Source organism: Alosa sapidissima, chromosome 16 (assembly GCF_018492685.1).
Source record: "Alosa sapidissima isolate fAloSap1 chromosome 16, fAloSap1.pri, whole genome shotgun sequence".
In the NCBI taxonomy this organism is placed as follows: Eukaryota; Metazoa; Chordata; class Actinopteri; order Clupeiformes; family Clupeidae; genus Alosa; species Alosa sapidissima.
The window spans coordinates 22,118,683-22,146,487 of record NC_055972.1 but is presented as its reverse complement, the minus strand read 5'-3'; the positions used below and the strand labels follow the sequence as shown (position 1 = coordinate 22,146,487).

The following is a 27,805-nucleotide window of genomic DNA, read 5'->3' as shown; positions in this document are numbered from 1 at the left end:
GATCTGGATACCCAAACCCACACTGCAGTTCTCCAAGAAAGAGCTTAAAGCTCTACCAACTGCTGTGCCCCTTGAAGGAATATAGGAACATTTGTCAATACCAACACAGTACAAACTATTAGCCTACAACATTCATGCTGCTCAGGCGCATATTCGCTCTCTCACACACACACACACACACACAGGTAGCGATACCACTTGTAAAGGTGTGAGTAACACTGATGAAGGACGAAAAACAAACCAAATGTTTCAGAAGGAAGAACAGGGAAGCTATTGGAGAGAGAAATGTATGAGCATTGAGCAATCAAGGTGTGTCTGTAGGTTCGGACTGGGAAATGATGAAAACGAGATCACGTTTCCCAATGACAACCTTCACATCCCAGGAGCACATAGAAGGGCTCGCTGTCGCAACGTAAAAGTGACTGAAGCTGTCAGGCTGGGTGAGAGGTGGTGCGTAAAGTCTCCGATTACATCCTGCATAGCGGGTTATGGACGTGTCGCGGAAGAACGTTTCATGCAGGGGGGCAGAAGGTATCGTCTCACATTTCCTCTCTTTTCAGGTTCTGCCATCTTCATGCCGGCCTGCTATGTGTTCACGGCTCAAGCCCCCACCCCTATCGCGCTCGCTTATTCCTGCTCGCACAATAGCCACCTGACTCAGATGTCACGCTAATATGGGCTATCAGGTCATGGACATGGAGACCTAGCCACACTAGTGATATACTGTCTTCTAAAATGTCTTAATTCAATACACATACGACAAAAGGCCTCACACAAACATTGTGTAGGCTACTTGTTAACACACATTAAACGCTTGTTGTTTTTCGTTCACGTAGGCCTGGGCTATGCTGATCATGGGTGAGTTCAAACTGTGGCATTAAACATTGGGAGACGAATGTGAACAGGCAAAAACTGAGACAATAGACCTTTGTGAGTATAGTGGCTTGATGTGTTTGCTTTTCAAATCCTTCTGTGTGTGTGAGCTCAGGCTCACAAGAGAGTCAAGTAGCTTCAAGTAAAAAGCTAGCATGACTCAGCAATATCAATTTTATTAGTGTGATACGCGGTGGAACAACAAACAGTTGACATAACTTAGGCCGCTAGATCATTGGCATTGCTCAACCGTCTGTACCAAAACTGAACACAGGGAGGCACCAATCTGCTTGAGGATATTACATTGTCACTTTGTAAGGACAGGATCATTATTTGAGCGAAGAAACACTTAAGGAAATGAGTCACCGCTTTTAAGAACTTAAACCTAAGTGCTTAAGACACAATCCATTTAAAACGCTACCCTCCAACATGTTCAAACATAAGTTCAAATGGTAAGATGTGTGTTTGTGTTTGTGTAATTGTAGTTTCAAACAAACTCAAACAGAAAACAGGCCAGTTAAAAATGGCAGGCGGGCTTTACCGCCTCAACAGTATCGTAGGCAGAGTACCCATCAGTACCCCTGCAGAGAAGCGGTCTCCATTATGCATGAGGTACGGAGGCTTCCCCAGGGGGCCACTTATGAGACGAACAACCAAAACTCAGAGACAGTGTGAGGGTGGGTAAACAAAACATGGAGGTTAAAGGCAAGGTTAACAGCAAGGACCACAGACTTGATGAGGCTTTGGTGTGCACTTGTCTATGGGTATGCGAGTTAGCGTGTGTGTGTGTCTTCAATTTCATGCCAGCAGGGTGCTCTTGTGTGCCCTGGAGTGGACTGAGCATCCTTGCAAGTGAAGGCTCTTCCCAAAGGACCAGAACACAAAAGAAAAGTGTCAACTAAGCCTGGCGGCTTAAAACTTTAATCGGCTGTCGTGTAATTGTGACAACATGACATAGTAGATACACTTGCAGACACATCTCCTGTTCCCCAAACCAGAATTGTATCATATCTACAACTGACAAAAGACATATGCCACCAAGAAACCATCCATGTGTCTGTCAATTCAGTCCCCAGTCCAAGTCACATTTTAGTTTCATCTTAGAAATGGCCAGTCTTGGAAGGCAACATATAAACATGGACAGGTAGACTATGGGAGGTGGTTGAAAGGTGCTCTCGGACTGCCACAATGGTTGGGTGGCTTCACCAGATGGTCCTTTTCACGCCGGCCCATACCGAGGTCTTCATGCCCTGGGCTGCCTGGACATCCTTCCAGTTCAGGCGTGTGTTGGGCACCTCGTCCTCTGGCTCGGGGTCCTCACGGGCCCCGTCCGCTGGTTGGGCAACGATTATGGGCAAGGGGCCACGCTCGGGTTGGAACTCCACCACGTGTAACTGCTTCCGGTCTGCCAGGGTCTGGTGTGTCTCCTATCGGTCAGTAGGATAAAGAGACATTAAGAGAAAGAAAGGAAAGAGAAAAGGACAGGAGTGAGAGAAGTGAACGGATTCATTCAATTAAATTTTCCATCTTCAACGTGAACAAAAATCCATTGTGTGTTATGTAGGGCTGAAATGATTCATCGAGTTACTCGATTAACTCGATTACAAAAATTGCTCGAGGCAAAAACCCTGCCTCGAAGCCTTGTTAAATTCCTATGACGCGCACTATACGCGCAGGGATCTGATTGTTCCACACGGACTGTTCAGGAAGCACACCACTAGCGTGTGGTACATTCTGAATTTAGTTGGCGCGATGGTGGAGTCAAGATGTCCATAAATGGCAGAGAATGTCTAAAGTTTTGGGATCATTACATACTCAAAAAGGAAGAGAACAAGCATCTGAACCGAAAACATCAACTCCATGCTGTTTCACCAAGCGTCGCTGAAACAATCAAAGGATCAATAAAGTATCTATCTATCTATCTATCTATCTACGTAGCCTAAGCCTATACATTGGTGTTAGCTGATTTTAATCGCATACTGTATTTGAAGCGATGTCGTGATGCGGTTTGACTAGGTATCATGTTTAGCTCTAATGTTTTGAAGTAGTAAACTTATTCACGTTCAATTGCAAGAGAGTATGCCTAAAAAAAAAACCTTCTTCACATACACGCATGCATAAACCCTCATAGATAGATACTTTATTGATCCCCAGGGGAAATTCAATTCATCTTGTCTCTCTCACTCTCCCTCACGCACGGCACGTGTGCACACACACACACAGGTTGCTAGGTTACCATAACAAATAAGCTCACCCCAGAAATGATATATTATTTGTTAGTAGCCTAATGGTAAATTAATTCCTGAATTTCCCCTTGGGGATCAATAAAGTATCTATCTATCTATCTATCTATCTATCTATCTATCTATCTATCTAAATGCTGCAGGTGTAGAAATCTACATACAAAAGATATTTACTTTGATGTCAGGGCTAGATTACAGAATGAAACTTGTTGTGCATATTAATAAATTAAATTGCTTTCCCTCTTCTTCTACCTCTCAGCATTTCACAACATAGTATGGACAGCTTTTTTCACCCAGCTCAGTCATGCACAAGAGGCTGTAATTTTACAGAGAGCATTTTGAACATTATTTAATTGTTGGCACTGGAACTTATAAACACTAAATGGGTAAATTGAAATAAATGGGCTTAGTTTTGGAGCCAAATGTTGGAGTTACTGTAGAATAAATATCTTTTTTTTTGAGAAATAAAAGCCAACTGCTTGATCATTTTACAGCCACATCATTTTCGTTTTGGTTGTTTGGTCGTTTTCGTTCATGCATTATTTGTTTTGGTTGTTTAAAAATGCAAAAAAAATAAATGTATCCGATTAATCAATTAATCGATCGATAAAGTGCTAGATTAATCGATTACAAAAAGAATCGATAGCTGCAGCCCTAGTGCTATGTGTGTTTTCCATTTGTGTGGACAGATCATTTACTAAATGACTCGTTCTCACAGTTTTATACATTTGTTCCATTTATATTTACTATTCAATATCCACGGCAGTTTACACCTGCACAGTTGTTTTAAAGTGTGCTAATATATACATTAAAGAAATTAGCATGATGTAAGAGAACACAGAATGATCTAAAATTAAAGGCCATCACACACGGACAGTCAAACGCAACGGTGGAATTCTGTTAATTGCTTTACTATACACACTTCTGGCAACGCGATCACCCATCGATTCAAAATCGCCCTGAAAAACAGAAAGGGACCGACTAGAGTGATGCAACAGCGGCAGTTGCCCCATCGTTCCACTTGCCGTGTGTGTTTCCCCACTCACTTCAATAGATTCTATTCCATTTTGCCCTTTGCCTGCCATAAATCGCCGTCGCGTCACCGGTCGTGTGTGAAGGCCTTAATAGTCACCTCAGATAAGTGTCTACTAAATAAGTGTCTAGATATAGTCACTACGAGATAGGTGTCTACTAAATAACATACACAAATAAAATACATACACAATAAAATAACAAACAGACATGACTGAACCCGAGTGGCCTTTGTCTTATGCTAGAATGTTAACCTGTGCTGTGCCTGACTGAAGTTCTCTACGGTGACCGCTGAGTGACTTACCTGATTAGAGAGGCCAGTGAAGAGGGCTCTTGTGATGTTCAGGAGATTGACCGAGCCCTCAACTTTAGCATACATGTCCTGGACGCCAATCAGCTTACACATGGTGATGATTGCTCTGTGGCAATGCAGACCGTAACCTGAAGACACACAGACATACACACATCATTACTAAGAACATTCCGAAGCAGTCGGAGTATCGGAAATTGTATATTCAGTCAGCTGTTACCTTTGTTTTGTTTCTTCATGCGTAGCGTGGTCTTTTTGAATTTTGCTTCAATGTCATGGTAAACTAAAAAAAAGGGGAAAATTGGAGTTGGCTTTGGAGTGACGTTCATGGTCCTTCAAAGGTCATTTCTGAATGTCTTGCACTTTGATTTGGCATAACTAACATGTGTACACACACACAACACACGTTTGACCTTCAGATCACGACTCAGTGGATTTTCTGTGTGAAGCATTTCCTGTGGGCAGTTTCACACCCAATGTGAGAAGCGAATAACAGAGGTTACCAAGTTCATATACACACCTGCCACACACACACACACACACACACACACACACACACACACACAGAACATTTGCTGTGGCTGCAGGGGGTCTGTGTGTGTATGCGTGTGTGTGTGTGTGTGTGTGTGGGAAATGGAGAGTGTGACTGCAGCAAAGTTTCTGCCCACGCTCCAGCACAAAGGAAGTGGGCTCATCTGTCGCGGGCTGGGACACTCACTGGTGTGGTTGTTGTATCTCTCGATGTAGTACAGGTAATGTATGGCTCTGTTCTTAGCCTGGAGGAAGAGGAAGATTGTAGGAGTCAGCCTATTACCTCAAAAAAACAAGAAATGCAATACACACACACACACACACAGAGACAGAAAGAATATGAGCAGATGCTTACTTTTCTCAAAGCTGTCTGTCGGTCTGCTGCTTTCCCCAAGGCAAACCCTGTGGAGGTGCACACACACACACACACACACACACACACACACAAAACAACATCACTCACAAGGTCTGGGTACGTGGAAACATTTAGCCCATCTGTTTAGCCAAACTTTTTATACAATTATTAAACGTCAGGAGTAACCCAATATTCCACAACCTTCACTACAAATCAAAGTCAAATGGGCAAAAAATGGCCTGTTTATTCAAATCTTCCTGTAACTTGGACAGCTGAGTGACAGAAATAACCTTTAAAGTTAAGCAATTTAGTTTCACCAGAAAATGAAATTCATGGCTCACGGAAACAAACTTCAACCTCCATTCTTTTGTGTATTAAACACAAACAAACGCTCAGGCTACAAGCCACAGGGAAACACACACAGACGGAAGTAAACACACACAAATGTGTTGTCACTCACCTGCAGCTCCGTTCCCGTTGCCCACGGCGACAAGGCAGCTGATGGACCTCTTCCTACCCTCCTTGGCAGTCATATTGAACACACTCTTCACCTATCATACACACACACACGCACAGCAAACATTAAAAAGGTTAGGTGTCTGCCTGCTATTCTAGTGCGAGCTCCACCACAGGCAACTCCCAAAAGACTGTCCCAACTCAGGAAGAGAATGACCACAGCATGATATAATTTCAGACTTGCCATATTCTTTCTGACGGCAGTAACATTAACGCTTCTATCCAGCCTGCTACTCTTTGTCAGCCTGGAATGGAACGGTCTCACCTCCCACCCACTCACAATGCACTGGCCGACACTAGACGCCACGGAGAGATCATTTGTAATGAGATCATGAAAGGAGACGCTTAATGACCTCTATGATTTCTTAACGTGCCATTTGCAGGCACGGAGAGTTTGAGCGATGTTATGGCTCCTCAATGAACATTTACAGCGGCCTTTTACAGTTTATGAAATGCCTTTCACAACTCCTCGATGTCTGCCGGAGTTGGAGTGAGTGTGGAGACAATCTCATGTCCACAGCGTTTTGGGTCGGGTCCACAACCAGAGGCCAGCAACGCTGCTGTGCTGAACCATTCTCATATTTACACTACCGGTCAAAAGTTTGGGGTCACTTAAAGACAGAATACAAGCGTTGCATTGTTTCTTTAATCAGGGCAGCAGGTTTCAGATTACATTATGTGCTTACATAATTGCAAAAGGGTTCTCAACTGTTGTAGAAAGAAATGGCTGAACTTTAACCTGTTAGCAACTTAGTTGGTTGGCAATGGGAAATTGCATTGCAACCACATCACTCGGACCCTAGTGCACCCTTGTGTACTCGTGAATGCAGAAAGCATAACTGCTTTGACAGCCCCGAGCTGTGCAATATCTGTGGTGCGAGCCTCCCGGTTCCCCAGTAGGGGGCAGTCTAACCCTGCACAGCACTGCTCCAGCTCTGACCTCCACTTCACACAGAGGAGCTACAGAACAACGGGTTCTGAATCTTGCCTAACCACCAATCAGTGCTTCCCCAAAGGGTGGTTCATGCCTCCATTAGAGCGATCAACAAACCAACACAGCCAAATTAAACTCCAGTGGATGGGGGTGAGGGAACCAGGGAGCTATGAGAGATAGAGAGGGGGGGGGGTAAGGGAGTAAAAGATGGAGGGAGAAGCAGTTAAAGATAGAAGATAGAGGGAGAGAGAGAAGGAAAGAGAGGGGCAGATGAAGGAAGAGAAAGAGACTCCCACTTGCAGGCTGTCAGAGTTGCATTGGCATGCAGCGCCATCTGTTCAGTCTGACTGGCACAGCACAAGGGGTGATATGCGTGCGCACACACACACACACACACAGACAGACACACACACACACACACACACAATCTCTCTCCCTCACACACGTCATCAGTCAAACCCGGTCTCTAATGATGCTCCCAGTAATCTCCAATTTTTCTCTGTTTATAAACTTTCATTAGAAGAAGAATGATGATGATGATCGTTCATAAACCCCCTAACCCACTTGAGCCTGACCAATAATATCATAATCAATTCAACTATACGCAGATCAAATTAAAAAAACAGAAACACACACATACACACACACACTTGGTATGAAACCCCCCCCCCCACACACACACATGGTATGAAACACCCCCCCCCCCCCCACACACACACACACACAGGCTCAGGAGACAGATGGAGAGGGTAGATGTTTGCTGTAAGCCAGCCAAGCGGAAGCAGCCTTGTTCAGAGCAGAGCCGCGTCTCGAAGACACCCACACTGCTGTTCTCTCCTGCTCGGAGCTGGGCTGTGGGCTCCTGGGCCAACACAGAGGCCAGATTCACCCAGCAGCAGCAGCAGCAGCAGCAACGGTCAAAGCATTCGAGACCAGCCTGGTGTGGCTGGAGAGGTGGAGGTGGAGGATTGCGGTGGAGGTGGGCAGACAGGAGGGGACTGTGGCACTACGACGGCTGTGTGATCGCACAGTGACTTTTCGTCGGCAGCAGCAGTAGTGCTGCCAGTAGCAACCGGGCAGAGATCTGTATGTAGGTTTGTGTGTGTGTGTGTGTGTGAGAGAGAGAGAGAGAGAGAAAATAAGAGTGATAGTGGAAAAGACCAGAGATAGGAGAGGGAGAGAGGGAGCAAAAGGCTAAACAGGGTGAGAGCAAGGGAGAGCTAGAGAAAGAGAGTGAGAGACAGAGACAGCGAGAAAGAGAGAGAGAGCGAGATGAGTTATATATTTGCATGGGGGCTAAATAAACACTATTTTTAATGACCACATTCAACAGCTGGAAATGATTCTCTCAATATTATGACTGCATCTTATTAAAGCACAGTATCCCATAGCCAGAGTGTGACTGCAATTCCAATACAAATAGAGTGGGAGTTGCAGAGGGAGAGGGAGGGAGGGAGAGAGAGAGAGAGAGGGAGAGAGGCCGAGTATTCTCTTTGCATGCTAATTTACTTGGCTGTGTTGTTAAAGGAGAATTCCGGTGTGATATTGACCTAAAGTGTATCGAAACATGATACCGAGTGTGAACGTATGTCTCATAGCCCATCTCGACTTGTCCCCTGCACTCCAAAATCTGGCGCTAGTTAGCCGATGCTACCAACAACTTTTTCAGTAGTGGTGCTTCGGCATCGGGCTAGCCATGCAAATAAATCACTGTTTTACACCCATTTACGAGGCTCAATGTATCTCCACACTTCATTGGTAGACTTCCTAGGGCCTGACATTTAAAACGAGACATTGAGAACTTTGAAAAAGCACTGGTAGTTTACTTACAAGACGATTTATACAGACAGTATCTTCACGAAGTTTAACGTTTGCAGCCATCTTGAATTTAGTCACGATAAGTCGAGCAACGAGTAAGAATGAACAGGTATGATAAGGGATCAGATTCCAAAAATAATTCAGTGGAAATGCATGGATTCCAGTTTCTTCCAGTAGCAGCAACTGGAATCCATGCATTTCCACTGAATTATTTTTGGAATCTGATCCCTTATCATAGCTGTTCATTCTTACTCGTTGCTCGACTTATCGTGACTAAATTCAAGATGGCTGCAAACGCTAAACTTCGTGAAGATACTGTCTGTATAAATCGTCTTGTAAGTAAACTACCAGTGCTTTTTCAAAGTTCTCAATGTCTCGTTTTAAATGTCAGGGCCCTCGGAAGTCTACCAATGAAGTGTGGAGATACATTGAGCCTCGTAAATGGGTGTAAAACAGTGATTTATTTGCATGGCTAGCCCGATGCCGAAGCACCACTATTGAAAAAGATGTTGGTAGCATCGGCTAACTAGCGCCAGATTTTGGAGTGCAGGGGACAAGCCGAGATGGGCTATGAGACATACGTTCACACTCGGTATCATGTTTCGATACACTTTAGGTCAATATCACACCGGAATTCTCCTTTAAGCTACTTTGGAGTTTTATTCTCATTGCCACTGCTGCTTTTACTGCAGGAGCTTCTCAATGTGCCAACATGCAACACACCAACATCCTCTCAGACAGACACAAAGACAGACACAGACACACACACAGTCACCTTGAAATGCAGCCCCATCCCCCACTCCTTCAGACACACTGATTTGACGGTACAGTTCCTAATTGAAATCTCCAATTACAGAAGCAAAAAGTCAAGTGCAGAAGCAGGTGGAACACTTGACAGGAAGTGGAGTATGTTTGGGAGAGCTGCCAAAAGAAAGGCAGTGTGGATGTGTTTTCTGTGTGCACATGTGTGTGTGTGTATATATACAAACACACATGTGCACACAGAAAACACACACACACACACACATATATATACACCGGTATATATATATATATATATGTCTATGGGTCTTTTCTATAGCTTCTCACAGCTCTGGTGGGCGGTAGCAACCAACACATCTAAATTCCTGGATCTTTTCTATCTATCCATCAATCTATCGCTCCATCCATCAACATATCTTCCCATCTTCATTTCTTCACTTCCATTTATCCTCTTGATAAGGTCTGCATCCCCCTCTCTCTTCTTCCCTCCCCCACCCCCCCCTCCCCCCTCCCTCGCTCCCAAGCGGTCTTGGCAGAGTGCAGTTGTCCTTGGGAGAAACTTCCAAAGGTTTACAGGAAACGTTTAATTGAATTAATTTGCTGTTACACAAAAATATCCCATAAACTTCACCAGGACTTTCTTAAGGACAAGTGCTGTGTGGATGACATCACCAAGGCTAAGAGAGATACATTCTAATTTGTATACACACATACACACACACACACACCGTATACTACAAATGCTATATGCTAGTACATTGGCTGACCTTAAAGGAGTCAGTTAACTCCTAAAGGAACCATTCCTTTAGGTGAGAAAATTCAGCATACTCTAACTAAACTGGACAGATAGAATTTGAGTTACGAAGCCAGGTGCCATACTAGCTAAGCCCTTCTTAGTCTGTATGGCGTCTCAAGGGACAAAGACGTGAAATTTGCAAGCAAAGTCCTGTTAACTTCCTGTTGCTCTGTAAAGCTGCACTATGGTAAAAACCATGCAGTGTAACTGACTACTGTAACTTCTTCATGTGAAACCACCCTATGATGAGGTCCTACTCTGATGCCATCACCGGCCCTTAGATAAGGTGCTTCTTCTAAACACGGGTCTCCATTTCCATTCAAACTACTGCAATGGAGTAAGTACGGGAGAGGGGTGGTGTGGGGTAGAGGGGTGGGGTGGGGTGCAGGTGGTGAAGGATTGATTTTCTCTACAGTGTTTGTTTGGAGACACTGTAATGTAATTCCTGCTCTGCTCTGGTAGCTGGTGCTGAAGGGGAAACAGAGAGAAACAGTGTGCAGGCACTGACTGGGGATTTCCTCGGAGCGCAGTGTTAATGCATTCTAATCAGAGGCACGACTGGGGACACAACAACAACAACAACAACAACAGTAGCAGCCGCAGCAGCAGCAGTCGCAACGCGCAATGCAATATGATGGTGAAGTTACGGAGGGGAGAAAAAAACAGCCTTTCAGCTTCATTAACCTTGACTTTTTGCAGCAATTTTGGCCCTCTGTTCCTCTACATCTCTAATCCCCCCCCCCCCCCCCACCGGCTTTCTATTCCTGCAGTGTTTGTCTGCACCCGTTTACGTTATCTGTTATCCGATTGTTGATAGGGACTGAGAGTGTTCTGATATCTATCAACAACACAAACGCCACCGGGCCCTGGGCACTGATTGGGTGGGGGCAAGAGAGCTGGTGGGATTGTCCCAGAGGAGGGAATCTTCACTGGCCTCACCATTTGATTTGAGTACAACTGAAAGAGTAATGTATTGACCATAAAAGGATTCCTAATCCTTTTCAAAATACCCTATGGATTATCTACATGTAGTTTGCATCACCAGTAGTTAAAAATTCATTCTAGTACTGTAGTTTGTTAGTAGGTAGTCAGTGATATTCATACTGTCATTATAACTGTCTATCTCAGTGAAATGGGTGTGAGTGATCTGTTTATTAATTAATAACACTAACATGAATGTTGTTTAATGAAGTTGTTTAAAAAATAAATTTCCCTGCATCGATTCCCTGCATGCAGAATATTTTACATTAGCGCTGCCATGCCACAGCCCGACTGAAGCAGAACGGATGGGATGGATTACCCAGCCCGGCACAGTCACTCTCTGAACCGCAGCCAAGCCTACTGGGGGAGAGACACTGCAATGAACCTTGAGCCAAGATGGCCTCCTGCGCCCCCAACTCTGCTAGCGGTCTCCAATACCCCTCTCTTTCTGAAATTTAATCTGGTTTCATTGGACAGACCATGAACATAGTCACTGATGTGCCAAAGTAATCTTGCACGAAAGCCAAATAATTAGGAAAAGACAAAGCACCGTAATGCTGTTGTACAATTACAGCATCTACCCCTCTCCTCAAACATCATTCATTTTTTTTTGTTCCATTCTCTTCCTCCACTCCTGCGCTAATTCCATATCCTGGTAACATCATTATGTGGAAGGAGAGCGAGGGAGAGAGAGAGGGAGACAGAGAGTGAGGGAGGGAGAGAGAAAGAGCGAGGGAGAGAGAAAGAGAGAAATAGAAAGAGAGAGAGAAAGAGAGAGATATGAGCTAAATATTTGTACTAAGTATTTCAAAACCTTTTCCTCTCTACCTCTCCCTCTCTCCATCTCTCCCTCCACCTCTCTCCATCTCTCTCTCTCTCTCTCTCTCTCTCTCTCTCTCTCTCCACCTCCACCTCCACCTCCACCTCCACCTCCACCTCCACCTCTCTCATTTTTTAATAGGAATTGATAGGGAGGGTCCAAGGTTGTTTAGCGATATTAAGTTTTATCAGGCATGGGGCACTCATTTCCTCCCAAACTTGTCGCTGCATCACCGGAATAAAAACAGGAAACTCACGTCATAGTGTCTGCTTTAGCATAGTGCTACTTTGGAAGACTGACAAACACACCCACACACACACACACACACAGTAAATGGCTTCTTTACAGGGTACAGGGTACAGAGGAACCCAGCCATATGGATCAAAAGCTTCCTGAAAATCAATTTATAATTTCCATCCTATCTCTGGGCGCACAGCAAGGCGCACACACACACACACACACACACACAGGTACAGAAGTGAACATAAAGGTGGAACCCTTTCTGCACTAGTCTTCATCATATCATAGGGTTCCAAGCTGGCAGTTTTTAAGGTAAAATTCTCTCACACACACACGCGCGCTTGGGATGTCTGTGTTGGGGCAGACCCTCAGTGTGTGTCGCCTCAGTGAGTTCAGCTGAGGTTCAGCAACTTTGATCTGAAAGCCTCTGGAGCTCTGCCGCTGCATATACCATAGAGACCTAATTTCCCTGTCTCTCTCACACACACACACACACACACACACACAGGCGTACACGCATATACAAATATATGCGCGCGCGCACACACACACACACACACACAGGCGTACACGCATACACATATACGCACGCACGCGCACACACACACACACACACCATCCTCTCTGAGGGACTAAAATGCCTGACATCACAGAAAGTTGGCATTCTTCAAAGCAATCCCATATTCCGACTTTTTCCTCCCCACACACATAAACACTGTGCACATACATACACACAGACACACAAACACACACACCAGACAAACTTCAACTTAACCAGGGTCATTTGAAGCATATGTTTACATGAGTATAAAAGTAGATTCTTACCTCAATCACACGTGAATCAAAATCCTCATACGTTTCTGGGGAAAAGCAGAACAGATGTTCATTTCAACACAGGTGACAACAAGGAAGGGAGGGTACAGTTTCTCCTCATAAATGCATAACAACCAACTAGAGAAACAGGAAAAAGCAGCTAAAAGCTGATCTGAGATCATTTAGTGACGGCTGTTTAATAGAAAACTTTGACAGTAAGCATGTTTGCGGCGGCTCCGAGCAGCCCAGGCCTTATTGGACAGCCCCCTTGACAAAACCCAAGTCCACCTGCTGCTACGGAGCGGTGTGGCCGTGTGCGTGACGACTATCCGCTGCCTAGACACATCCCCCATGCTGGGCTGGGGAAGCAGCTCTGCCACCAGTGCACCTTTGGCCTTGTGTTGAGGGAGAGGAGTGGTGAGCAGAGGAGGAAGGTGGGGTGGGGTGGGGTGGGTCGGTACGCAGGTGCTTATGAGCCACTCGAGCTGTGAATCGTCTAACGACTCGATGTGCAAGGCCATGGCGGTCATTACGGGGACACGGGCTGAGTGGGTTTACGTTGACCCAGGGTGACAATGGCGTGGCAAGCGTCTTGCGGGATTTAAGAGCGAGGCCTTCTAGTGGCCGACGCGTCAGGTGAAAACAAAGGGTGGAGGGGCTGGGGATGGTTATGGCGGACGGTGGTGGGGGTGGGGCTTGTGGTGGGATGGGCGGCGTGATTTAGGCGCCCGTCTGCACCGCCGGCCGGCAATCCATCACCGTGGCAACTGTGGCGCGTAGCCTGGCCCTGTGGCCAAGCAGGCGAGAGGAAAAATGCAATCGCCACGGAAGCCGCCGGAACACAGAGATAAACAACCGGCGCGCCGCGTGTAAATTAAAGGGAGATTGCACTGGCGGTGTGTGTATCCCCATGATAATGGCTCTGCGTGCAAGTCCAAGTGTGTGTGTGTGTGTGTGTGTGTGTGTGTGTGTGTGTGTGTGTGTGTGTGTGACGGAAAGAGACGATTGAAGCAGCTGCAATGAGAGTATTGAGATAGTGAGGAAGGGGCAGTGTACAAATTTGTTCTTTAAGTTTTATGACCTTCTAGTTTATGTGTATATGAGGGAGAAAGGAGGGCATATGAGAAAGAGTGTGTGTGTGTTTGGATGGGAGTGAGAGAAAGAGAACAAAGAGTGTCTGACTTTTGCAGCTGGAGTGTGAAATTGCAACCGTTATGTTGTACCTCTATTAAAACCAATGCCTTATCTGCCTCATTCACTCACACACACACACGCACACAGACACACACATTCAGAGACACACTCTCACTGACCTCCGTTGGGGCCAGGGTCCGGCGGCCCGAGGCTGATCCCCCCCCAGGAGTTGCCGGTCCATCCGCGCTCCCTCTTCACCCTCATCTTGCGCCGCTTGTCCCACTCGTCCCTCTGCCGCTCCATCTCGGCCCGCAGCTCCTGCTGCTCCGCCTCCCCGCGCCGGCCCATCGACTGGACCGCGCCCGCCTTGACCACCGGCGTGTTCAGCCCGGGCCACAGGAAGCCCCCTCGACCTGCACAGGTGCACACGCACGCACAAACAGAAAGACAAGACATCATAAGAGATGAAACAGTTTGCACACTTTACATTTTACATACAAACACACACAAAACATATATCATACAGTATGCATATGTCATAGACATCATGAAGTGTTGCATTGATGATGCATTAAGATATGTACATACTTGTCACTGGAATGAATGAACTAAATTCACACAGCTAAATCGGTCATCTGTCTATGAAATTTTGTTTGTCCGTCACAGACACAGACCCACAAATCCCCCCCCCCCACCACACACACACACACACACACACACACACACACACACACACACACACTGTTAGGATAGGTTAGGGTCACATGGTAGGGCAAGCACTGACTCACAGGCGGGGCTTCAGTGATGTCACTACCTGTGGGAAATTGGTAAATTACACCCGTCCTCTCAATCAGGAGACACAGACACAATTGGGTTTTGAGGCCTGCTGGAGAAGCATGGCCAAAGTTCTCCCCTTCCGTTTGTAGCCACATGAACTGTGGCATTAGGACAACCTTTTGCGTTGGATTACTTTTGGATTTTACAGCACTTTAAAGATAAAGAAAAAACTTGAACTTAAAAGCCAAAACAGCTTGGGCTGGTCCAGCTACACAGAGGAGTACCGGGCAGGGAGTGCCAGTACGCCACAGGTATGTTGGCCGCTCTCTGAGGCTCCTGCCAAGCTGACACACACACACGCATGCACACATGGATAGGACCTACTACCAAGCTCTGCACACCACACGTAGGGTTCCACACTCTCCCAGGACACACACACTCTCCCAGGAGATGGGTGGTTGTGATTAGATTGCAAATGAACTCTGTGTTCGAAAAGTTTCAATCTGGTTTTAGATCACGTCATAGTACAGAGTCTGCACTGTTGAGAGTATACAATGATATTACTTTGTTTGTAGACGCTGGGAACCCTGCCGTTTTAGTGCTTTTGGACCTCACAGCGGCCTTTGATACAGTGGACCATGCAGTCCTTCTCTCCCGCCTTGAGCACTGTGTAGGCATCCGAGACTCGGCACTTAAATGGTTTGGCTCCTATCTGAAAAACAGGAGCTTCTCTGTCATGCTTGGTGATTTCTCCTCATCAACTGCTCCTCTCTCTTGTGGGGTACCCCAAGGCTCGATTCTTGGCCCAACCCTGTTTTCCCTATACATGCTGCCGTTAGGGGTTATTATAAGAAAGCACAACTTGTCTTTTCACTGTTACGCAGACAATGTGCAAATTTATTTGCCTATGAAACTGAAACAGCGCAGCATTAGATTCCCTACGTATTCACGACATTAAGTTGTGGCTATCACAAAACTTTCTTAACTTGAATGAAGCCAAAACTGAGTGCATCATTTTCAGTACTGCTGGGACACCAAACGGTCCAGCTCTGAGTTTGGGAGCTCTGGCTACTTATCTCAAGCCAGCTGTTAGAAATTTGGGAGTTACTTTTGATTGTAACATGAAATTTGACAAGAAAATCAGTAATGTGGTTAAAACAAGTTTTTTCCAGCTCTGTCTCCTGGCTAAAGTTAAGAACTTTCTTAACAGCCATGATTTAGAAAAGGCGATTCATGCTTTTATTAGTTCAAGACTCGATTACTGTAATGCCTTGTATGCTGGCTTGAGTCAAACGTCCATCTCACGTCTGCAACTTGTGCAAAATGCTGCTGCCCGCTTTTTAACAAACACACCTAGACGCGAACATATTACTCCTGTTCTTTATACACTACATTGGCTCCCTGTGCGTTTTAGAATAGAGTTCAAGATTTTATTGTTTGTTTTTAATACCCTTAATGGCCTGGCCCCAGAATACTTATCTGAGATGTTGACCCTGCGTGAGCACAACCGGTCTTTGCGGTCTTCTAACCAATTGGTGTTAGAGGTCCCAAGGTCCAGGTATAAACGGTGGGGTGAGCAGACTTTTGCGGTTTTGGCCCCGAAACTCTGGAATAAGCTACCCCCTGATATTCGGACAATAACGGACATTGGTCTTTTCAAGTCTAAACTAAAGACTCACTTGTTTAGAATGGCTTTTAATATGCTGTAGTGGTCTGACAATTCTAGTTATTTATTTAAAGGAGAATTCCGGTGTGATATTGACCTAAAGTGTGTTGAAACATGATACCGAGTGTGAACGTATGTCTCATAGCTCACCTCGGCTTGTCCCCTGCACTCAGAAATCTGGCGCTAGTTAGCCAATGCTACCAACACAGTGTTTCGTTATGGTACCTCGGGCATCGGCCTAGCCATGCAAATAAATCCATTATTTGCACCATTTACGAAGCTCAAAGTAGCTCCATACTTCATTGGTAGACTTCCAAGGGCCTTGACATTTAAAACAAGACATGGAGAACTTTGAAAAAGCACTGGTAGTTTATTTACAAGACGATTTATACAGACAGTACCTTAAGGAATTTTACCGTTCGACGTCATCTTGAATTTAGTTGAATGAGTACGAACAAACAAGTATGATAAGGGATCAGATTCCAAAAATAATTCAGTGGAAATGCATGGATTCAGTTGCTTCCAGTAGCAGCAACTGGAATCCATGCATTTTCACAGAATTATTTTTGGAATCTGATCCCTTATCATACTTGTTTGTTCGTACTCGTTGCTCGACTTATCGTGACTAAATTCAAGATGGCGTCGAACGCTAAAATTCCTTAAGGTACTGTCTGTATAAATCGTCTTGTAAATAAACTACCAGTGCTTTTTCAAAGTTCTCTATGTCTCGTTTTAAATGTCAAGGCCCTCGGAAGTCTACCAATGAAGTATGGAGCTACTTTGAGCCTCGTAAATGGTGTAAAACAGTGATTTATTTGCATGGCTAGGCCGATGCCCGAGGTACCACAACGAAACACTGTGTTGGTAGCATTGGCTAACTAGCGCCAGATTTCTGAGTGCAGGGGACAAGCCGAGGTGAGCTATGAGACATACATTCACACTCGGTATCATGTTTCAACACACTTTAGGTCAAAATCACACCGGAATTATCCTTTAAGTCTACATGTCAATCTTTTTACTGCTTGATATGCTGTTTTTACCCTTAGCTTCTGATGTGAAGCACTCTGGGCGCCTGGTTGTTGTAAAGTGCTATACAAATAAATGTTGATTGATTGATTGATTGATTGAATGTTGGCACATCTTTGGGTCTGGATGGATTGTAATGGGCCTCTCAGTGCTGGAGCACACTGCCACCAAACTCCTGTAATTTAATTTCCACTCATTCCCCTCCTCCGTCAGACAAATCAACAGAAGGCAGACGGACAGAGATGGGGGGGGCAAGAAATAGAGGGAATGAGGTGTGAGAGAGTGAGTGAGTGAGTGAGTGAGAGAGAGAGAGAGAGAGAGAGGAGGGAGGGGGGCATGAACAAGAGGGAATGAGGTGTGTGTGTGAGTGAGAGAGAATGAGTGGAAGAAAGGGAGAAGGAGAGATTGTGATAGAGAAGAGAGAGAGAGAGAGAGAGAGAGAGAGAGAGAGAGAGAGAGAGAGAGAGAGAGAGAGAGAGAGAGAGAGAGAGAGAGAGAGAGAGAAGGAAGAATAAATGACTAGAATTACACAAACAGAGAGCAGGACAAGCGGGTGGTCCCAGTGATAGTGTGCAAATGGCGATCCCCTGCTCAGCAGTTAAAGGAGAGGATCAATGGGAGATTAGTTTAAAGCTGGGGCCACGCTAAATGGAGACTGATGGCCCCGACTGATTACTATATGAATAAGTAAATGGAGTAAATGTGTGTGATTAGTTGAACTGGAGCCGTGATGAGCGAGCGAGAGAGAGAGTGAGAGAGTGAGAGAGAAAGAAAGAGAGAGAGATTATGACTCAGTTAAGGAGACAGATGAGAGTTTGATAACTTAAAGGAGAGACTTAACAAAGCTCCTCAGGCCTGAGGTCAGGTGTTGCCTGGGAAGAAAATTTAATGGATGGAGGACCGCCTGACAGGTACATGAAATCGGAAGGGGCTTTACTAATGCGAAGAGCTGTGATAGTGCATAAGTACAGTAGTGAGATGTGACTGTAGAGTGATAGAGGTGGAGTGTGAAGTGTGGATCCTGGGCTGAGGATACTTCTGGAGAAGGGTGGCAGCAGTGCATGTCATGCATGCTAGTAAAGGCCCATTCACACCAACAACCATAACGATAACTATAAATACATATTGTTCTTGTTAATATGAATGACAACGTTCACACATAAACTATAACGATAACGACATGAAGAACGATATCGTTGGGGATCACTTTCAGAGCGATTTTCAGAACGATAAAAAGCTAATAGCCAATCAGAACCCATCAAATTTTAACCGTCACATTCATTAACACAAGGAGAGACTTCGTTTATCGTTATTCAGTGAAGTTTTTATCGTTATGGTTATAGTTATCGTTATCATTCTTGGTGTGAATAGGCCTTAAGTCAAGTAGGTAGCATCAGAATGATTGACAATGGTAAGAAAGGATAACATTGGTGGATATGAGAACATTTTGGTTTTATATGAGGAGTGATAGATGGACAAAGATGGGTCATGTAGGAGATGCAAGAATTTAAGAATCTTGCAAAAATAAAAGAAGAAAGATGACGGCAGAGCCTGGGCTGCTGCTCTGCCTCCTGGGCTTGTGGGCGTATCTCCGGCCAGGGGGACCGAGCACCCTGAAAGTGTGTGTGTGTGCGTGCGTGCGTGCGTGCGTGCGTGCGTGTGTGTGCGCGTAGGGGAGTTACCCTCTCCGATGGTCTGGCCACGGTTCAGGTCCTTCTTGAGTTTGCGCTTGGTTCTTTTCCCTCGGCCCTTCTTGCCTCCAGCTCCTGTTTCGGCCAGAACACCCCGCCACAGCTCATCCGCCGTCACTGTCAACGCAGAGCAGAAGGCAACTTACTACACACTCCCCCAAACTCACACACACACACACACACACACACCTCATCCACCGTCACTGTCAACGCAGAGCAGAAGGCAACTTACTACACACTCCCCCAAACTCACACCTCATCTGTCATAATTGTCAAAGCAGAGCAGAGGCTGACTTACTACACGCTCCCTCAAACTTAGTCTCTTACATAACAAAAAGAGCGTTTGCATTGCCAAAGCAGTCATACATAATAGTGTATAAACATTTATGAGTAACATACATGGATCTAAACTTAGCACTTAGAAAATAGGTAATATAGGTAATAGAGGGTAAAGGAAGGATGGAGGACAAAGACAAAAACAATGCAATACAATATATTGTATGTTAGAAATCTCTGCAGCGGCTCTCGCAACTCAAACACTCTGGCCAGTGACCTGCTAAAGATGCTTGTTTTTTGTTGCTCATTCTAGCAGTTTAGTTAACTTCGTGTGACACTACCGTTCGCCAAGAACTGATCAAGTGAAGTGAGCTGACCTGAGGCTGCGCAGCACTGAAGGCAATATGTAAAAGAGTTGAAGGCGGGACAGACAGACGTAAGAAAATAGACCTTGCAAAATGCAAAAATGCGTGCAATCAAACAACTGCATATAGACCTATGCCATGTAAAAACGTGACATTATTGCGAATTAAATTTAGTTTAGTTCGCATGCATTTTTTTTAAACTCATGTCGTAGGCTACGGCCCGGTTAGGAATGTCCTGCGGCCCGGTACTGGGCCGCGGCCCGGTGGTTGGGGACCGCTGGTCTAGATTGCTGGCACTCTAGGACAAAGCTCCCGAAAACAGCTTGGCATTCAATGAGTTAAAAACACTTCTGAACATTAATTAGGAAGAAACTGAAGGGCATTCACCATAATGCATACTTCTCACAGAATCTGACACAACTCCTGTTTCTAAGTTAGTGAGTGAACAAACAATGTCCCTGCCAATTACACACAGGTCTCTTCAAAACACTCTCTGCACAAGGCAGGACAACAGAGAATTGGAACAACAAAATCATCACACTTCATTACGAACTGTCATTATTAAAGCACATGACAAAAACAACACAGCCAATATCAAGGGAGGAAGTTTCCCAAAACAAGCAAAGTGGGCATTAACCATTTCAATCATTACAAATAAAATGTAAACCAAATGTCAGATTTCAATCAGGCCGCAACGCAGGAAAATGCCCACTCAACATCACAACCAAACTCACGGGCACAACACACAAAGAGACACACACACACACACACACACACACACACACACACACACACACACAGACACACACTTCTCCACGAGAATTGTGAATTAATCCAATCTTAAGTGGCCTGTCTGAAACTCTCTGTGTTTGTCTATCCTTATAAATCTACCAGAGTTTTCCTGCGGCCCGCTCCCCATCCAGCGTTTGGCGCGGGGAGCCGTCTGATGTTTGCCGCTGGCCTGGAGGTTTTAATTAGGGCCTAATGAAACCAGACGGAGGAGACCACAGAGTCTAATGAAGCGTCAAGGATCCAACAAAAGCAGGAGACGGGGAATGTCCTAATGCTACCTGACAGCACCATCTCACACACACAAACACACACTTCACACATGCGTGTACTCAAACCTGGCCATACCTACATGAACAATCATTTACGCCTGGGTGACCAATCACACATGAGGAAGGTGGCGTGTTCACGTCCATCCTCACCCTCACACAAAAAGGAACTCAAAGGCAAATTAGGAATCAGTCAGGTTTATGAACTTGTGCTGAATGGTAAGATTCTGGAAGGTTGAATTCTACTAAAAGTATATTTTGGACAGAGCAACATTAAGTCCTTCCTTGTCTAAACTCCTACTGGCAAACAAGAAAAACATCAAGCAGAGGCTTTATACCATACTCTTATGTATGTGCCATTGGTCTAGAAGCTTAGATATTCAATTCCTTGCATAGCCATCAGTGTGTGTGAGTGTGTGTGGGTGAATGTGAGGCATGACATGGAAAAGCGCTTTGGGTGCTCGGAGTAGTTGATTAAAGCGCTATATAAATGCAGTCCATTTACCATACTGCCATATGACAATAAGTGTGCTCATAGGTAGTAAACTATTGTGGTGAACTTGCCTGGAAGGAGTCGGAAGGCGAATCTCAGCTTCACATCATGTAATCAAACTGAGAATGGTAGCCTACTACAGACCAGTTTTTTCATTAAAGTTGTACATTTAATCTAAAACTGTTTTTAATTAAGAAGTTGTGTCGTTAATGCATTTAAAAACACCACTCTAGCCTAGTTCATGTGCCTGAATAAAAAAATTCCATGGGTGGCACATCGAGAACCACTGACGTAGGGCAAGACTACATAAAGTTCAGTCCAGGGCCAGGCCATCATTTCTGTTATGTTTGGTTGGCCTTTAGCTTTTTTACAGAGGCCTGTAGAAATCCACGTCCACATTAAGCAATGCATGGAGTATTTAGCATCTAAGCTCACAAATTCAAAAAGAAATAAAAAAAAAACCTACAGTAGTATTAAACTATTTCAGGCCCATACGTTTGGCTAATTAAGCTTACTTCACATACATCTAATTAATAAATACACACTGGATCCAGTAGCTCACACAGAACCAGGATGATAAAAGAAAGTCCTTGAGCTTTTGAAGTGGATTAAAATGCTACAGCACCATGACTCCACAGATCAATGCTTTAAAGTTTGAAAAGGTTTAAGTGGGAGAGAGAGAACAAATTGCAGTATGGCTTCTAATAACACTGGCTAAAAGAAATATTATTTAGATAATGGTAATATGAATAACCATGTGTGAAAGTGTAATACATATCAAAACTGTATATTCTTTGGAAACTGACAATGTCATTAAATGTAGGAATCTTGAATATGTCAGAGTTTGAATTTGACATGAAGGACAATTTGACCTGAAAGACTGTAGGATTGAAAGATGTGAAAGCTTCTCTGGAGTTGTGACAGCTAAAGGCTAAATTCAAATCCGAATGCAAGTCACATTCAGCAATCAAAGTACAGAGGGGACTTAAATCAAATCGTTCTATTATCATAATCCCTGAGGATATCTGTAATTAGGGCTGTATGATTAAGTAACTATTAAAGGAGAATTACGCCGATTTTTCACATGGATCTCGGTTTCTCGAGGTCACCGAGTGTTGTTGGTATAAAAAAATGATTTTAAACATGCCCCTGGAGTGTAGCACTGAAGCTGCCTGGCTGCTCATTTTTTCCCCCATACCGACAGTACTCTGACCTCGAGAAACAGATCTATGTGAAAAATCGCCGGAATTCTCCTTTAAGTTTAGCCCCTTTAATCCCCTTTCCATGCCAAAAGTCTACACACTCCACATCACCACATATCTAAAAAACATTGCCTTGATTAAAATACTCATCTAATGTAAAGCCACGAACCAAAATGATTTGAAGCCTTTATCAAAACACTCAAAAACAATCTTTTGGATTATACATCATATCAGACCAGTTGATCATGCCAGAGCACTTCCGAATTGTGAGGTACCGAGCAAATGTTTGAAAGAGAACTATGGTCACATTGCTATTAAGGATACAAACACTTTTATGGATACTTACACTTATTGAAGAAGCTACCATGTCTGGTCTGTTGCCATGAAACCACAGCAGGCGCTGCACATGACCAGGGCAAGGGGCTTGGTCTTGAAAGGTGGGAAAGCTGAAGGGTACCACCAATCACCCGGAGGGACGTCACCCCTGTCATGAAAGATACAATATGCAGTTGCAACAAAGATGATTGTGTATAACACAATTGTCCCTCATGACCGGAGACTGGTAGGTGTAATGTATATATTTGTTCACATTTTCAAGTCAAATACAGCAAAGTGTAGAGGGGTTGAATACTGAATTTCAGATGTCTTTAAAGCATCGTTTCACCTTAGGTTCGGGACCCCATGTGGGGTCGCCTGAAATTCAAATGGGGTCGGCTGAGATACTGGCTAATTGACCAGTAGGCTACATTACATAAGAATATGCATTGAATACAACAAATATCAAAAACTCATGAAACTAATATGGATCCTTCATTACAATCTAGTTACGTGAAAATAAACTACAGGCCACATGAGATTAAAGCACCGCTCTCGACTGGATGTTGCAGCAGAGATATGCTCGCTCTCACAACATGTTGTGAATGATTGGGCTCGCCAACGTTTTGTGACATCAAAATAGTGTCACCTGCCAAAAAAGGTTGGAAACCCCTGCTTTAAAGAACCATGTAGCCTGGTAAAAAGTAACACTTCGTGCTAGACATTTCATCAACGTATGTGATTTCTTCAATGTCTTATATAAAGTTAGCCTACATCTGCATGTTTATTTCAGGCATAGAGCTGAACTATTAATGGTTACTTTATATGCAGTATGAAAACCACAGACAGCTAGACTAGTAAAAGTGACGGCTAGCAAAACGTCACAAGTGATAACTCGTGTAGGAGACACGGCACTAAGCTGCAACGTTAGAACTCAGTTGAGGTGCTACACTGTTAGATGTTCATAAATTCACCAGACATTTTCAGCCCATACGCTTTCCCGACCATATACACATTGCATTCTACAAAAGAAATATATCCATTCAAAATAAACGCCCTGACAGGGTTGCCTCCTCCTCAGTGCATGTTATGACCCCCAATGCTAGTGACAAATTAGCAGAGGCTAAAGGAAAACACTTCGGAGATCTGCCTTCTTACATACTTAGAAAATTGACTGTTGTCTTTAGACAGCAGAATGAAAGACTATGTAATGTAATACAATTAAAGATATCGCACATATTATCATTAAATGACTAGAAAAAATACCTCCTAGTGATGTACGGAGGGCACAGCACACCCGTACGGCCGCCGCCATCTTGGAATTATAAAGGTCCTGATGAAAATAACAAGTAGTCTAGTGAAGTGCCTGTTTGTATGTAAACACCAGAGCCCGTTTAGAAATCATCTGAGACTTCTCAGCATTTGCCGCCGTGTACAAATTAAATTATTTGTAATACGGTTATTATCTTGTGAAGAAGAGGAAAATTACTGTTTAAAAAAAAGTTACATGTTGCTCCATAGTTCAGGAAAACCATCTTTCAAAGAGCATCATCTCAGGCGAGTTTTTGGCACGTTGCGCGCACGCACGCACACACACACACACACTTATGGCCCAGGCCTAGCCTACATGTCCCTAATTCTACAACATAACCAACACGACACACTGTTATTTTAACATTTTAAAGAAGCACTATGCAACAATTTTAGCAAAAAATGACCTTAATTATGCAAGTTGAGAGTCGTTCTGATGGTTCTACAATACTTTCTGGGTCGTTTGGTGGGTGCTTCGTCTCCCCCTATCGCTTCTCCGCGGAAAAAACGAATATGTAACTTTCTGGACCCGGTCTGGGTAAATCCGGACGTGACTCAGCGGAAGTATCCAATCGCACCTCGAAAATGTCAGATTGTAGTTTTGAAGAAGACTGCAAAACGGACACCGACTTGGCTGTGTTGCTGTAAGTAGCCTACCCTTGGGTGAACTTCGTCTTTGTAATGTGGTTTGATAGTCCACACAAACACATTTGACAATGTGTTTGCTCGACCGTTTTATTGTGAGCCCCCTTTAGCTTGGTTTCTTGATGATTAGTTCGCTAGCTAGTGGGGGTTTAGCGTAGCAGTCACTTTCCACCGAAGCTGCAGGGGGAGCTGTGTAGTGAAAAATGCGAGCCCAAATCCGGCGAAAATCCAGAAACAGCAAAGTAATAACCAGACCTGCATAGTACTTCTTTAAAATGGCCATAGTGAGACGAAAATGAGTGTAATATAGCCAGGGGCGGAGCTAATGGTTCCCTTTCAACAATAAAAACAAAAACAATGCTTGAACGTTCTATTTGGGCCCCAATCTACTTCCTCTGCATTAAGATAACATATGGAATGTTAAAAAGTAAGTCTTGTGGGGCCAACTATGATGCTGATAATGGAACTCTCTTGAAAGGGTCTATAGGGGGTGTGACAATCTTTAGCGGGCCTCTTTACTGTCGGTGTTTATCCCAAATTCATGTTTTTATTTAGTCCACTTCATATTGTGCTTATTAGAGGCTGAGGCATTTGGTTTATGTCCTGATGACCTAGCCTACCGTTTAGTCTGTGCATCGGGGCAGCTTAGGCCTGCGACGATGCAAACTGTAGTGATCAGGCGCGCCGGCAGGTGCAGGGCCGTATAAAGTTGTCCAAATGAATAGGTCGTTATTAGGCGTTGTTGTTGTATATTGCATATGGATTTTGTACTACAGTAGGCTACTTTTTAGGTGACCAATGCACGAACGAAACCGGGAAACGGACAAATATTATTAAGCCTTTCAATGTTTTGTTGCACGCGGAGGGGTAGATGGTGCGCTTACCATTCATTCCTGCTGGCGCGCCTGATAGTGACTGCTGTTGTCGCGGCAAGTGCACAGTGTAGGCACAGTGTAGACTAGACCTACCCGACAAACACGGGACGTCCCCTGGACCTTATGCCGACATTCACAACGTCCCCGATTGGTCCCGAACGTCATGTTCTCTAGCGGACATTCCGGTGACCTTATTGACGTCTGGAGCAAGTTATCATTTGGTTATTGCGTGACGTCCGGTGCAGGACTTTCTGGGGACGTCACCGTCAGGTCCCTCGGATGACATTTGCATTTGGTCATTTCAAATACCTCCTAAGGACCCGACAATAACGTTATACCGGGGACATGGGGGGTATTTTTGGCTATTATTAGTTTTTAATATTTTGAAACAATATGGTTTGAACAATTTATCTTAGGCTAGCCTAGGCCTACAAAATGATGTTTTGAACATTATGCTACGGGATATGCCCATTAAAATGTCGTATTAGTTTATTAAGAAAATGACACCGTAGATGTGAAAGCAGCACATCCTAGCCCGGTATAAATGTCCATGTCTACTCATCATTAGTGTAATGCATTCGGAGGACGTGATTTCATACATGCGTGAAAATATGAGGTGAGTGAAGTTGATTTTGTAGTTGTAGATCAAGTCATTAATTCGTGTTCATGTTCCGTCTACCTCTCTCCTAGCAACGCTGAGACTTACAGGATGTAATACCATGCCAAATCGCGCTTCATGTTTTTTTTTTTTTTTTACCATCGCGGAAATATAAACGTTGCGCGCATAACATCGCAGTGACCATTACAGGACGTCCTCTTAAAGTCTCGTGGACGTCTTTTAGACCTCCCGAACAGAGGTCCGCGGGACGTAAAGGTAACCCTACACAATGTCGAGGAGGTGACGTTCGCCAGTGGACCTTTAGGGGACGTCGCCAGGACTTTATTTTGTTTACTGGGTACATGCTATGTCGCTGATTTTCTGTAGGCTAATAAATGCAGCCTGTAGCATAGGCTACTTCGGCAAACCCAGACAGGCATCAGTTTTGCTTTTAAAACGCAACAGTGTAGCGAGAGGGAGAATGCGGGCTATTTAATTTGCAGCATGACAGACAAACTCCCATTGTGAGCGCACTCTACGGACCAGTGGCATCTTTAGTAGGCCTAACATTTTTCATTATTATTTTTCCCCAGCAATCAGTACAAATAAGCATCGGTAAATATAACAATTAAAGAATTAAAGGGATACCAGGCAAGCCTGATGCTTTTTCTCTACGAAGCTCCCCCTACCGTCTGTACGTGTCGATACGTGTGCGAGCCCTCTCTGGCTTCGCCGGCTCTGCCATTATACACACGTTTGCAACAATCGCTAGCATTTCGTTAGCCTGCCTCTGTGCTGGGGATGCAGGATGTAAACTGATCCTGCTTCTCGCGATGTCTGAGACTTTGTGAGACAGAAGGTCGGCGGGTAGGATACACCGAACTTGCAAGTGGGATATTCTTACTACAGGCAGTAGGGGCGTGCGAGAGAGCCTTCATTCGCCCCGTAATGAGTCATTTAACCATATACCGACTTACGAAGATGATTAATTAACACGAAAATGTTGCCTGGTGTCCCTTTAATCAAGATAGATTTGGCCAAAAGTGGGCCCCCTTTGCGGTCGTGGCAGTGGCGGTTCTAGGATTTTTCTGAGACAGGGGCCACAAAGGGGCCACATCATACACTGAGGGGCCAAGAACCGGTCAACATCCATGCACAGAAAATCCCTTGTTCAGTAAGTCAGTGGTGTAGTCTACGTGATATGCAGGACTATGCAGTATACCCACTTAAAAAGCATCACCATCTCCGTATACCCACTTAAAATAGGCAAGGAAAGGTATTAACATTTGGGGTTGATCACAGTATACCCACTACAGCTAACTAGACTACTACACCACAACAGTAAGGTG

General features: G+C 44.5%; 1 protein-coding gene and 1 long non-coding RNA gene across 2 annotated transcripts; one reads left to right on the top strand and one right to left on the bottom strand.

Annotated features, from left to right (window-relative positions):
• Positions 1-1,762: 1,762 nt before the first annotated feature.
• On the bottom strand, positions 1,763-24,369 carry mrps5 (mitochondrial ribosomal protein S5). The gene is made up of 11 exons (XM_042065442.1): positions 24,294-24,369; positions 23,059-23,196; positions 19,310-19,435; positions 14,338-14,571; positions 13,037-13,071; positions 5,805-5,895; positions 5,345-5,391; positions 5,177-5,234; positions 4,679-4,741; positions 4,453-4,589; positions 1,763-2,300 (listed from the first exon to the last, which is right to left on the bottom strand). The coding sequence occupies exons 1-11, from the start codon at positions 24,340-24,342 to the stop codon at positions 2,076-2,078; spliced, it is 1,203 nt and encodes a 400-aa protein (XP_041921376.1). The 5' UTR covers positions 24,343-24,369; the 3' UTR covers positions 1,763-2,075.
• On the top strand, positions 14,908-21,960 carry LOC121685120. Its single transcript, XR_006023265.1, has 2 exons — positions 14,908-15,246; positions 20,854-21,960. It is a non-coding gene; the product is annotated as an uncharacterized LOC121685120 (long non-coding RNA).
• Positions 24,370-27,805: the final 3,436 nt, after the last annotated feature.